Raw genomic sequence first — 12,615 nt, forward strand, 5'->3', positions numbered from 1 at the left:
TGGGGTGCCCTCACAGTCCGGAAGCTCCCATCAGCGCCAGGCATCCAAGCAGGCTGCCTGCAGTGGAACTACCTGTCCTGCCCCCCCCCCCCTCCGTTTCCCTGCTCCCCCCCACAGCACTGACCAGCTGAGCTCTCCTCACTAGACGTGTAGGTGCCCTTGCCCAGAAGCAGGTTCACCATGGTCGGGGAGCTGGCCACCTTCAGCGGTGTCTCGCCCTTCCTGTTGCTCTGCTGAGGGTTCCCTCCATACCGGAGCAGCAGCTTCACCACCTGTGTAGCAGCGAGAGGCACATCAGGGACATGAGGAAGGTGGAGCGGCCACCACACCAGTGCCTGGTCATAGGGTCTGGGCAGGACCAGGCTGAGGGCTACAGGCTGTGTGTGCTACCCACCGGGCCGCTCCCCACCACAGACCCATCACACAGGCTCCTGGTATTTGGATGAAAGTTGTGTACTGGGTAAGGGGGGGAGGGGGGGAAAGCTGTTACAGAGTAGGGAAAACAAAGACCAAGCCTCCACAAGCAGGTCTATTTCATGTTTTTTATTTTAAAAGTAAGATCACCTGTTTCTAGTCTGTGCCCAGGACCACTGAACCCAAGGACAGGCAGACCTTGATTTGTCATACTTTATAGAGATGAAGGTCTGTGACAACCCTCCCTGTACCCAGCAAGTCTATCGGCACCATTTCCCTGAAGACATTTGCTTCCTTGGTGTCTCTGTTACATTTTGGTGATTGTCAGGATATTTCAAACCCTCTACCAGCAAAAAGATGACTGGCTGCAGATGATAGTTACATTTTTAGTAATAATGTATTTCCTTTCTTTAAGGCCCTGCCATGGCCCATTTGGGATCTTAGTTCCCTGACTAAGGGGTGGAACTCGTGCCTCCTGCAGAGGAAGTGTGGAGTCCTAAGCACTGGACCTCCAGGCAAGTCTTGGAATAACGTATTTTTTAACTGGGGTGTAGTTAATGTTTTACACTCTTTTTTGATGTGGACCTTTTTTAAAGTCTTTGTTGAATTTGTTAAGATTTGCTTCTGTGTGTGTTTTTCTAGGCTGTGAGGCATGTGGAATCTGCACTCCCTGACCAGGGGCTGAAGTGGCGTCCGCTGCACTGGAAAGCAAAATCTTAACCACCAGACCACCAGGCAAGTCCCCTAGTTGATGTATCTGTCTTGACGAACAGGTGCAGGTTGTTCACAGACACTACTACTGCACACCCAACAGCGACCAGACAGTGGTCAGGTGCATCAGGAAACCACTGCTCCGTTGCAGTCCTCACTCCGGTGGCCTCCCCGAGATGGCTGGCAGACAGGACAGGGAGAGCAGCAGCTGTGTTTCCACTGCAGGGGCTCCCCTGCCCTCTGGGACCGTGGACAACCCTGGGGCCGGAGGCTGGGCTCCAGGGCTGTGTCCTTGCTGCCTGCCAGCCAAGGGCCAGCCACCCCAGCGCTGTGGTCCCTCCCTGTAAGACTGGCAATGCAGGCCAGTCCCCTTTACATGGAGAAAGGGTCTCTGCTGTACGCACCCTTGTCCCCCTGTACAGTCCAGGGTCACTTCCCATCTCCTGGTCTTTCAGCTCCCCTCTGCAGAGGTCCCCTGTCCACAGGCCTCGTTGCATGGTATACCTGCCCACTGCCCCGGGGATATTTTTACCAAATCCTTTGATATTTCATGAATTTCTCAGCCTATTTCTCTAAAAGGGCTCTTAAGAAAGAAAAACAAAACCCCTCTCATCTTCCCTAAAAGGTTACCTAATTCCTGACCTCAGCGCTTCGGTGTCCACAGGAGCTTTGGCATCTCGAGCCCAGAACCCTTCCCATCTCTCCTGGCACCCACATGTTATTGTCCCGTTATGTCCATCCCCCTGGCCAAGCTGCTGGTTGCCTGGCACCTGCCACCAGTGACCAGCGGGGCCACCACAAAAGACCAGATGTCACACGTCATTACGCTTGCCTCCCATCTCTAGACAGGGGCCTTTTCAGGACATAGTGGTGTGGACGTGGCCAGACCCTCACCTACACGTGTGTCTCCAGTGTTGGACCCGAGGGCTGGCGCCCCAGATGCTCATGGCTCCTAGGCTTGTCACACAGGTCACCCTGTGTGGCTGCACCTGTCCAACGTGCCTGGTCTGACAGCACAGGTATGAGGACAGACACAGCTCCTGCTCTGGGGCTGGCCGCTCAACCTTCTAACATCCAACCATACCTGCGTGGCCAGAGCAGGGCCCTGACACACAAGCCACAGCAGGTGTGTAGAAAGCTGGGCTGAGCAGGGGTGGGGGGTGGTCAAAGACTCACTTCCTAGTCGCCCTGCCACTAGGAAAGAGAGAGATCAAGAAGCTGCAGCAGGCCCACCCGGGGGTCTGTGGGGAGGCACCCACCTTGTAGTGCCCATTGTTGGCGGCATCGTGCAAGGGTGTATCATCATCCAGGCCCTTGGTGTTCACCTCCGCGCCCGCGGCCAGCAGCTGCTTCGCAACATCATAGTAGCCCCGGTTACAGGCCTCATGCAATGCCGTCCAGCCTGGAAACAGACACTCAGCACGTATGTGACTTAACCTTCAAGGCCACTTCACCTTGGGCGGCACAGGAAACTCTAAGGACAGGCGCCCAGCCTGGGTGTTCTTTCCTGGGGCACCTCTGGGTTGCCCATGACCGCTAGCGGTTAACCCTACAGACTAGGAAGCTGTGAAGGGTCCGGACAGATGAGCAGTATCATCACACAGGAAAGCAGAGCAGACCGTGGGTTTGGACAGGCCTCCGTGCAGCAAGCGCCGAGGCCTCCCAGGGAGTGACCGCCCCAGGGACTGGTCCCAGGGTTTTGGAAAAATTCAAGTTAGCACCTCTTAAAAATATCAGTATTCCTAAGTTAGGTTTGAATCAGACACATGAGGGTCCCGCTCGGCAGGGGTCCTGGGGTCCCAGGCCTCCTGAGAAGGCAGCTCTGGGCGCACAGGCAAGAGAAGAGGGTGCCGTGTCAGAGAGTCTGCCCTGGTCCTACCCTCCGAGCGCTCACCCGCAAAGTCCTTGACATTGACGTCCGCCCCCTCGCTGATGAGCTCCTTGATGCGCCGGGCATCCCCCCGGATGGCCGCCCGGTGCAGGCGGGTCTCCCCACGCTCGTTCCTCTTGTTCACTTTATCTTTGGTTTTTGAGGCAGAGTTGGGCGTCCCCTTCTGACAGACTGTCGACTGGGAGGGGTGCTTTGGTGTCATGTCCACTGCCGGCCAAGCAGAGGATGGCGGAGGTTAGCAGGTGGAACCCTTGGGGCTGGGCCCCCCCAGCCCTGGACCCCCCGGGCTCACCTGGGCTGTTAGCAGATTCCTCGGCTGTCATCTGCATGAGCAGAGCCACCTGCTGGCGCTCGGAGAGAGGGTAGCCAGCGCGGATCCCAGACAGCCCCATGCCGAAGAGCAGCCCGGCCTTGCGGGTGACGGGCTCCTTCCTGATCCGCTTCCGCTCAGGACCCTGCTTCTCTGTGAGGCGTGGGGGAGAGAGGGGACACTTCATGCCACGGAGCCCTCGACCCCGGAGCCTCACCTGGCCGCGCGGGAAGGGAAGGGACAGCTGGCGGCACGCAGGCCGCCCGGCATCACCTCTTCCGGCAGTAACTGTGCTGGGGACACAATTCCAACACCTCGTCACCAGCCACTGAAGCCAAGCCTGGCCCCCACCGACCATCCACTGCTCCAGGTGCCTCCCCAGACCGTTCCCTGCACGCCAGGCGGCGGGACGGCCAACCCGAGTCCCCGCTCACACAGGACGGGCCTCGGTCTAGCAACTGCTCGTGCCTGTGGTCCAGGGCCTCCGCCCCACCCGCCTCCGAGACAGTTCAGATGTAAAATGCAAACACAGTTTAGAGACCCATGGAGAGGTCAAGGCTGACTGGGCGGTACTGTACCTTTCTTCTTGCTTCTAGGAGCCTCCATCTCATGCCATGGCGCTTCGAGGAGCGAACCAGCCTTGCAGTACCACGGCGTGGACTGAGCTGGAGGCATCTAAAGGCATCAACACAGAGCACTAACAAGATACGGGGCCAGCCCGGCGCCCCCTCAGCCTCCTCACGACAAGCACGCTGCGCTCCTCAGGCCCCTCACACACACCCTGTTGGCCGCAGACAGCCACAGTGCCCGTGTCTCTCACGGGGCAGGGGTGATAGAGAGAAAAACACTCCGACTCCTGGGATCAGGAGCCCAAAAAAAGCTCATGGGAATTGGGGATCCACCAAGTCTCAGATCCCTCCCCTGCAGCCCTGTGTGTTCTGGGAGAGCCCCTGTGTGGGGTGTCCTAGGTCATGGGGTGCAGACCACAAGGTCGCCACAGGGGCCACGCTCGAGAGGTTCTCCCTGCACCCCTGGGCTGGGTCAGACACCCAGAGAGAGGCAACGTCTCCACTCCCAGAACCACATACCTGGACCGCTCACCACCTCAGGCCCCGCAAGCATATCACTTTCCATATTCTTAAGAGTTTTCACTGCTATTTCCTTAAACTGCTTGTTTATAAAAACTATAGCTGTGACTTGCTGACAGTGCTAATCTGTGTCTTACGTGATCACCCCTCAAGCCACCCCACCAACTACTGATTTTTAACCTACCCCCAAGGCACAGGCCCAAGGAAGGAAATTCAGAAAAGATGCTCCTCCCCCATAAGCTGTGAAGGCAGTAAGGAGGTGGCGGCACAAGGGCCCTAGCCGCAGAGGCCCTTGCACCAGACGCGGCTGGCAGAGCAGGAACCTGGTGGCTCCAGGGAGTCCTGAGAAATGAAGCCATGATAGGATGGCAGTCAAGCCGCAGGGCCCAGCCCAGAAGCTACGCCACAGCTGAGCGGTCACGCAGATCTGTCTGGGCACAGCCTCGCAATGTGGAAGGGCCTCAGACAGTCGGGGGTGTGTGGCCTCCCAAGGGCCCAGGGACAATGCAGACATGAATTCCCCGGACACAAGGACAGAAGCACAGCCTCCCACCAGGCTGCCCTGCCAAGTCCACGAGGTCACCCTGGGGTAGAAGCAAGCAGACCAGCAGCACTCCTCTTCCGCTGCACAGAGGTCTTCGGGACAGACACGCCATGCCCGTGATTGTAAGACAGCAGAGGAACCAGCAGAAGGGCCACAGCCGACGCTCCTCCAGTGGCTGTGCAGGCAGTGACACCCAGGGCCAGGGTGCGCCTCGAGGGCTCCACCTGCTGCCCAGAGACTGACCCCAGCTGCAGGGCAGGGCCCCGGAGACCCAGGCCTGCGGTCTCAGGAAGAATGAAAGCCACCCATGGGTAGACTGAGCACATGGCAGGCAGGCCCCCCACCCTCGGGGATAGGAGAGCTGAGGCACCCCCAGCAGGAGTCCTCACGTGCCCTGTGTGAGGAGGTCTCACCCCACAGGTAGAGGTTTCCCAAGGCTTATCACAAAGGAATCCCTAAATGTAATCCCATCTCCTAAGATGCCGGCTTCTCCACACTGAAGTGCAGTTTTTATCCTACAGGTGCGGCGGCTGCCAGTATCTAGAGGAGCCCACGTCTGGCTGGGCTGTGAGTCCCGGATGGAGTAGGCGCCCACGGAAGCTTGGCCACAGAGGAGTGGAGACTGGGGTGCTGGTGCTGTAGGAGGGCCCGCCTGCCTGGCTGCTTTGTCCTGTCAGCAAGCATCCACCCCAGCAAGGCCTCCTTCGTGCCCTGTGTGACGACCCTGAGGACACGGCAGAGGAAGTGTCCCAGGCAGTGGGCCACTCCTCGTGTTCGGCTAAGGTTCTGTTTCCTACATCCACCCAGAAGCAAAGCAGAACCTACAGGAAGCCCAGACGGCAGGTGCCAAGTTAAGAGACGTGGACACTGACAGGTGCGTGGGAGCAGCAAGGGCAGGCCAGGGATGATGTGTGGGGGCTGGAGGCACCGTGCCCTTCTCTGGAGACCTGCCCCTTCCCAGGCTGATGGGGGAGTGGTCTCGTGAGCTGAATGTCCCCTCACCGCTAGGAAAGCGTGACTATGTGACTCAGCACCCTGATTCTCAAGCTTGGTCACCTTGCTGGTCCTCTGTGAAGTCAGCGCATGTTTATCATCTCTTCCCGGGACGTGATCACCCACCCGCAGCTGCAAGGATTCCAGCAGCCCTCAGGCCTTCGCTGGTGTCCCCCCAAGAGGCCACTGGGAGACGGCTCTGCTCCCCCCCACAACTGCCCAGCTGGGGCTGTGGAGAGAGCAGCCCTGAGTACCTCTGTTTCAGAACCTGGCATGCAGAGTTGTGCCCCCTGGCCCCAGCAGAACTGACAGCATCCAGCAGAGAAGAACCCCTGAGTCAGTGAATCCTGGCAGCAAGGACGCAGGGTGAGTCTCGGGGAGAAGACCTCCCTATGAAACCAGGGCCACCTCTGGCTTTCGGGCAAGCTCTGCAGATGCCTTCCCCTCCACATCCCCCGGTCTACCTGACCGTCTTGCGTGGGGCCCGCTCTCACACCTACACAGCCACTGGGCGACCATGTGCTCCTCCAGAGCCAGGCTGGATGCCCCAGCCCCCTTCTGCGCCTCACTGAGGGCTCACACCCTGCTGCCTGTGCCGTTTCCCAGTGCGGGAGCCCCATCCGCTCCAGAAGGCCATCTGGTCTCCTCGAACCAGCTTCCCCATGCAGCCCATCCCGCTGCTGCCACCTGGGGGTCTGTCCTCGCTTCCACCTATCCAGACAGAGTGGACAACAGCTGTTTCCAGCAGAAGCCATCCCGCAGGGGCAGGATGGCATGAGCCTGGGAGACCTCACGGCACCTGGGCGAAGGACAGCGTCCTCCGGCCCAAGGTATCATACAGCAGGCAGGCTGCCCTTGGCCTGTCGCTGCCACCAGAAGCCTGTGTCTGGAGCACAGGGTGAGTACCCGTCATCACACAGGCCTAGGCTTCCCAGCAGAGGGGTCTCTCTGAAGACTGGTTTGGCACAACAGTGGGGAATCGATGACCCCCTCAGATGTCACCACCACCTACACCCCGCCCTGAAGGGTGGGCAGGCATCCACAGTCCCCATGAAGTCGCAGGGCTCGGCTGCAGCAGCAGGAGGTGGGGTCAGTGCCAGGACCTGGCATCCTGACAGTGTCCTATCTCTTAGTCTCAGGAGCACACAGTCCACCACACAGGACAGTCACAAGACAGGCTTCTGACCAAGAAGCCAGCCTAGGCACAGTCCATACATGACAGATGCTGTCAGGGGACGGCTACATGGGGTCCTACCCATGTTACACTCTGGCCCTCTGAATGCCCCTAGACCAGCACAGGGCCTGTCACTCAGGCTGCAGATAACCTGCTATCTCCTTTTCTGTTTAAAAAAAATTAACCATCACTGATCAGCGAAAAAGAGATCTATGTGGCCTTCAGTAAGTCCCTGACCTGAAGGGGGTCGGGGTCGGGGGCAGTCTTTCTCTCCCCTTCCTCACTAAGGCTTCTTCAGCTCCTGGCGAGGGTGACAGAGCATATTACACAGGACCAGATCAGGAGGCCAGAATCTATGAGGTAAGGTCAGCATGAAGGGACTGGACAACAGGTTTTCCCAACCACGGACCCCAGCTTTTACTTCACCAACCCCTGCAAACTGAAATCAGAACTCCAGCAACACACAGACGGGTCCTCCACTCTGCTGGTCCAGCCCATCTGGAGGCCTCCAAGCACCCCTCAGGCCCCCATCCCCGAACCCTGGCGACCAGTGGGCAGAGCAGCCACCTGACCCAGACCAGAGACAAGTGGGCCCAGCCACACCCACCAGACTCAGCCCAAGATGGAGCTGGCCAGCACCCCACACCAGTCCTGCTCTCACTGGGGTCCTGAGGACTCCAGAGTCATGGCATGGGTGGCGCTCAGAGTGCTACTCTGCTTTGGTCCATACCCAGCAGGTGGCCAAGCACCTGTGTGGTCACAAAGGTGGCCTCCAGCACTCAGCAGGGTGTGTTCTCAGAACTCCAGGACCCAGAGCCCAGCACATCCCCCTGGAGCAGGCCCTGCCCCTCAGGGAAGCACATGCAGCCACCTCTGTCCCCAGGTGGGGGCAGTGAGACTGTCATGAGACTAAGCAGGAAGCCTGGTGTGTGGTGGTCAGGTAGGTGTGTGCAGAGTTAAGCTCTGGGGAAAATAAAAAGCAGAGCAATCTGAAGCAGGTCCCAGTCCCACCAAGACTGGCACTGGGCAATGGCAGCGGGCAGGAGGATGCCCCCTCCGGACTGTCCTGGGTGCATGTTCTCAGCAGGGTGGCCCCCGGGGCAGAGGGCGGGGCTCTGGGGCACAGCTGAGGAGCCACCACTGGTGGCTCAGAACCAGGCTGCATGTCCCAGCAGGGGGCGCCGGAGGGATGTGGGCACGCACCAGGGAGCAAGCGCTGGCGGGGGGGGGGGGGGGAGGAGATGGGGAGGACTTCAGCCCACCTGCCCAGATGACTGCTCACCGGGAAAGGCAGGCAGGGTCAGTGACCAGAGCTGCGGGCGAGGTGCCCAGTACTGGCCCGAAGGACATGACGCTCCCCATTACTGGAGTCTGGTTTGCCCCATGAACAAACCAAATGGCTAAGAGAGCTGTACAGTGGGCCCCTGGGGGTCACAGTCACGCGAGGTGGGGGAGGCCTCTGCTCCAGCAGGCAGCTCATATCCTGCTGGTGAAGGGTCACTGGTCCAGCAGGACCCGTCCCCAAAGGGGCGATGAGGACCAGGAGGAGGGCGAGTGCTGTGCCCTGCGTTGAGCCTCTGTACACAGTCACCCCCCAGGCCTCATGCGGAGGTGATCCCAGCCCCTGGCTGCCCCCTCCTGGAGCAGCAGTCTTCCTGCGAGTGACAGGAAAGCCCTGCAGGAGGACACTGACCTGCAGGTGCCCAGCATCCAAGAAGCCTGAAACCAAACAACAACACTGCACCGTGCACAAACCAGGACTGGCCAAGGTGCTCAAGCCTAAGCACGTGTCTGGGCCGGCCCGTGTCCTCTGCACCAGACCTGACACAGAGGGTCCCTGGGAGGATGCCCACGACTCTCCTTGTGAAGGACCCCATGGAGGCTGGACCACCTTCCCGGTAACCAAGTCGTACCCCAGCTGGCACCACCACCCCCACCACCCTGCACCAGTGGCCTGCAGCCCATGAGCCTGGGTGCCTACTCAGGGCTGGGAGCCCAGGGATCACATGCTGGGGGGGGGGGGGCGCACACCTGTGCAAGGGCTTGAGGAGGAAAGAGACCCCTTCTAGCCTTCTCCCTCTGCCACTTCTCCCAACTTTCTCACGTCTGTCTCATTTCTGTGCCTGTCCTTGTCCTGTGAACTGACGCAAACCCTCACACAGCAGGGCCTGCACCCCACCTCATCCTGGCAGGACCTCTGCTCCTTCCCCTGTGGCTGCATCCTGAGGGAAGCAGGACCCCTTTGTGGCGCCATGGATTCACCCATGCCTGCCCCTGGCTCGGGGTCTGCCATCAGATGACCAGCAGGCTGGGAAGGCTCTGGCCCCTGGGCCAAGAGGAGGGGAGTGAGCTGGCCAGCAGGGGGGCCAGGTTCTTGCCTGGACCCAGCACATCCCTGTGAGCAACTCAAGATGGAACGGACCTGGGAGCACGGGCACCATGCGGCGGTCTCCGGTCCTCCTGCACGCGCTCCCACCGCACGTGAGGGAAGACGGAACTTGCTTCTGCCTGTTTCACAGTACCCTTTGGCAACTGGGTTAACTTATGTACATGTGGCAGCCCTGGGGGTAACCCGTTTATCCTCCCATGTAAAGCTCTCCAGAGGCTGAGCAGAGTGCAGGTGCCTGGGAGTCAGAGGAAGAGGGGCCGGTGGTCACACACATACGGTGGACAACATGGGAGGCCCCTGGGTCGGGGCGATTCTCTCCAGGAAACCTTCCCTATCAGCTCCCAGTCGCCCCACCATCAGTGAAGAGCCTCACCCAGCACCCTCCCAGGCCTTCAAGAAGAACCCCCTGGAGTCAGCGCAGAGCCCAGGCTGCGAGGGTGGGCAAGAGTGGTACCTGTGTCCGAGTCCTTCTGCTCTCCATTGGCCCCCACGGTGAAGGGCAGCTTCCTCTTGGGCGCACGCTCTCTCACCTCCTTCCCACCATCGCTGCGGTCCAGCTTTGGGGTCTTGGTTAGAGAAACTTTATCTTTGTCCTGGAAAAGAAAGTAACACCTTCAAATACCATCCCCACATTAAAGTTTCAACGTCCTCACATCTTCAAGGACTTCACTTCCTGTGCCAGGAGAACACACCTCATATTTGGTAATGGAGCCTTCTACCCAGCCATGGCACTGCCCCTGGGACGGACTCGGAGGTGAGCGAACACACCTTCAGAGAGGCTTGACCAATGGTGCCCACTGTGTGCTATAAAGCCTCCCACTGGACAGGAGCGTGTCTGCCCAAGACAGTGGGCTCCCCTTTCTGTGCATCTTTCTGCAGCCCCCTGCCTGCTCCATGCTCCAGTCAACTCTGGCCTTGCTGTAGGCCTGTGACCCTGCGGGTGGCCCCAGGGTGGGCGGCCCACCCCACTGCAGGAGCTGGCCCAGATGGTGGTCGGGTGTGGCCATCACTCCCAGCCCTGCTGGCCTCTCGGCAGGTTAAGGACCCAGAAGCCCGCATTCCAGCCCCATCCTGGGAAGTCCAGCCACGCATCTGCCTTGGTGTCACTGTCTGCAGAAGCAGAGGTGATGCCCGCCTCGCAGGAGGGGTGGAGGGCTCAGACTCCACAAGGCCCCACCCAGAAAGAGCAGCACGCAGAGCCCTGGGGGTGGGGTGGGACAGGGCGCACTCGGTGCCACCTCCGACTATGCAGTGCCTGGCTCACCGGCCCACAGGGCGCCGCACGGGCCACTAGGCTCGCGCTGACATGGAAGACAGCACTGCTGCCGCCATGCAGCTCCCTTCCCCAGCGACAAGCTTTCTTTCTGGAATCCTCCCCACACACACCACCCTCGCAACACCGAGGCCTCAGGTGATCCTGGGAGGGTACACTGAGGCCTGAATGCTGCACAGCCCTGTCTCCTGGGACCCCAACAGCCCTCCGGTCTCTGGAGGTAACAAGACACCCTCGGTGACCAGGGGTCCCACCAGAGCACACCACAAGCTGCAGGGGCATCTGGAGCGCGCAGAGGGGCCAGCAGGCAAGGCCCGACACAGGCCCGCCTGTCCCCACCTGCACCCCACCCCCACCAGCCAAGCCCCAGAATGTCCTCAGCACCTTCCCACCAAGAAAACTGGCCCAGCTGATGAATCTGGTATTTAGACAGAAAAAAGATAATCCAAATCAAAATTTTTCAGAAATGCAAAACATCTGAAAAATCAATGTAATTCACATTAAGAAAATGAAGTACAGAAATCATGACCCTCTCAACTGCAGAAATGGCCTGAGGTCCTGACACCAACCCCCAGCACACTGTGAGAAGGGTGTCCCCACTCGACACAGGCTCCACTGCAGAAGATCGGGTGCACCCCCGAGACAGGGTTCAAGGCAAGAATACCTATAATCACCACAACTACTGAAAAACAAAACCACTTTTTAATAAGCAAAAGAATATGAGTGTGCACTTAAGAAAATATCCACATAGCCAGTTCACATTTGGAGAGGTGTTTGGAGACAGGAAAACACAAATTAAAACCAGGAGGTGACACCCGTGCTCCCACCAGACAGGCCGATGGGACAGGCTAAGCAACTGGCCTTGGGCTGCTGGGGACCCTCAAAGCTTCCAACAGAGTCCACAGCACAAGCCACGTGTCACACGACTTAGTTTTGTTAACAGTGAAGAAACAGCAGTCACCCAGCAAAAGGCAAATGGGTGCCTCCACTCCAGCACAGACGTGGGTGGGGGCTCCCACCCGGACAACAGCCTTGGGGGGTGGCTCCTCCAGTCAGAGCAGGGCCCCCCGAAACCCTGATCTTCCTGAGGGATGGCAGGATTGGACACCTGAAAGAATCATGAGGAATATACAGTCCAATTCTTCAGATTGGTAAGTGGGTGAGGGAGGCTGCTGGAAAGAAAGTGGGTGGTTCCCACATGCTACAGACAACCAGGAAGTCACGCTGAAGCATGCTGTGTTAATATCAAGAGACATCAAACACACAGGAATAAACCTAACAAAAGATGCTCAAGGCCTCTATGCATATGATAAACCCCTGAGAACAGAAACAGGACTGATAAAATGGAGGCCACTTGTGTTCATCACTATTAACCCAGCAGATCTCCCAAATGCATCTTCACATTCAGAGCAGTCAAAGCCCAGCACATCAACCAGCTTTTCCAAAATGTACGTGGAAACCAAAGGTGCAAGAATAACACGGACAATTCTGGAGAACAATGCAAGCGGACAAGTTAAATTACCAGGTACCAAGATTACACAACAGGTGGCCCTAAGCTAAAGGCCAAAGGTCCAGAGCAAAGAGCAGAAGTGAGCCCCACCTGACCTCCACAACCCAGGAGGAACAGACAGCCTTCCAGTGACAGTGACCAGGTGAACATCCACAGGAAGAAAGTAAACGTTGACCCTCCTTCACAGCTCAGAACAGAACAGCCCAGATGGGTCACAGAGAGCCTGCAGACAACAGGAAAACACCTGTCTGTCTACAGAGGTCACTGTCAGCATGGACTGGGTCCACCTCGACCAGGTTCTGGGGTGCAGAACTGTGC

At 58.6% G+C, this 12,615-nt stretch overlaps 1 protein-coding gene across 5 annotated transcripts in view; it reads right to left on the reverse strand.

Annotated features, from left to right (window-relative positions):
- ANKRD11 (ankyrin repeat domain containing 11) overlaps positions 1–12,615 on the reverse strand; it is a 119,413-nt gene that overhangs the window by 12,708 nt on the left and 94,090 nt on the right. For 4 of the 5 annotated variants that reach the window (XM_061138373.1, XM_061138372.1, XM_061138374.1 and 1 more), the window contains 5 exons: positions 9,969–10,107; positions 3,309–3,479; positions 3,020–3,223; positions 2,385–2,527; positions 125–272 (listed from right to left, as the gene is read on the reverse strand). In XM_061138373.1, coding sequence (XP_060994356.1) covers positions 125–272; positions 2,385–2,527; positions 3,020–3,223; positions 3,309–3,479; positions 9,969–10,107 — 805 coding nt within the window. Of the gene's footprint in view, positions 1–124; positions 273–2,384; positions 2,528–3,019; positions 3,224–3,308; positions 3,480–3,904; positions 4,002–9,968; positions 10,108–12,615 lie in introns of all 5 variants that reach the window. The other variant, XM_061138377.1, reaches the window with a different exon arrangement.

Source organism: Dama dama, chromosome 4 (genome assembly GCF_033118175.1).
Source record: "Dama dama isolate Ldn47 chromosome 4, ASM3311817v1, whole genome shotgun sequence".
NCBI lineage: Eukaryota > Metazoa > Chordata > Mammalia > Artiodactyla > Cervidae > Dama > Dama dama.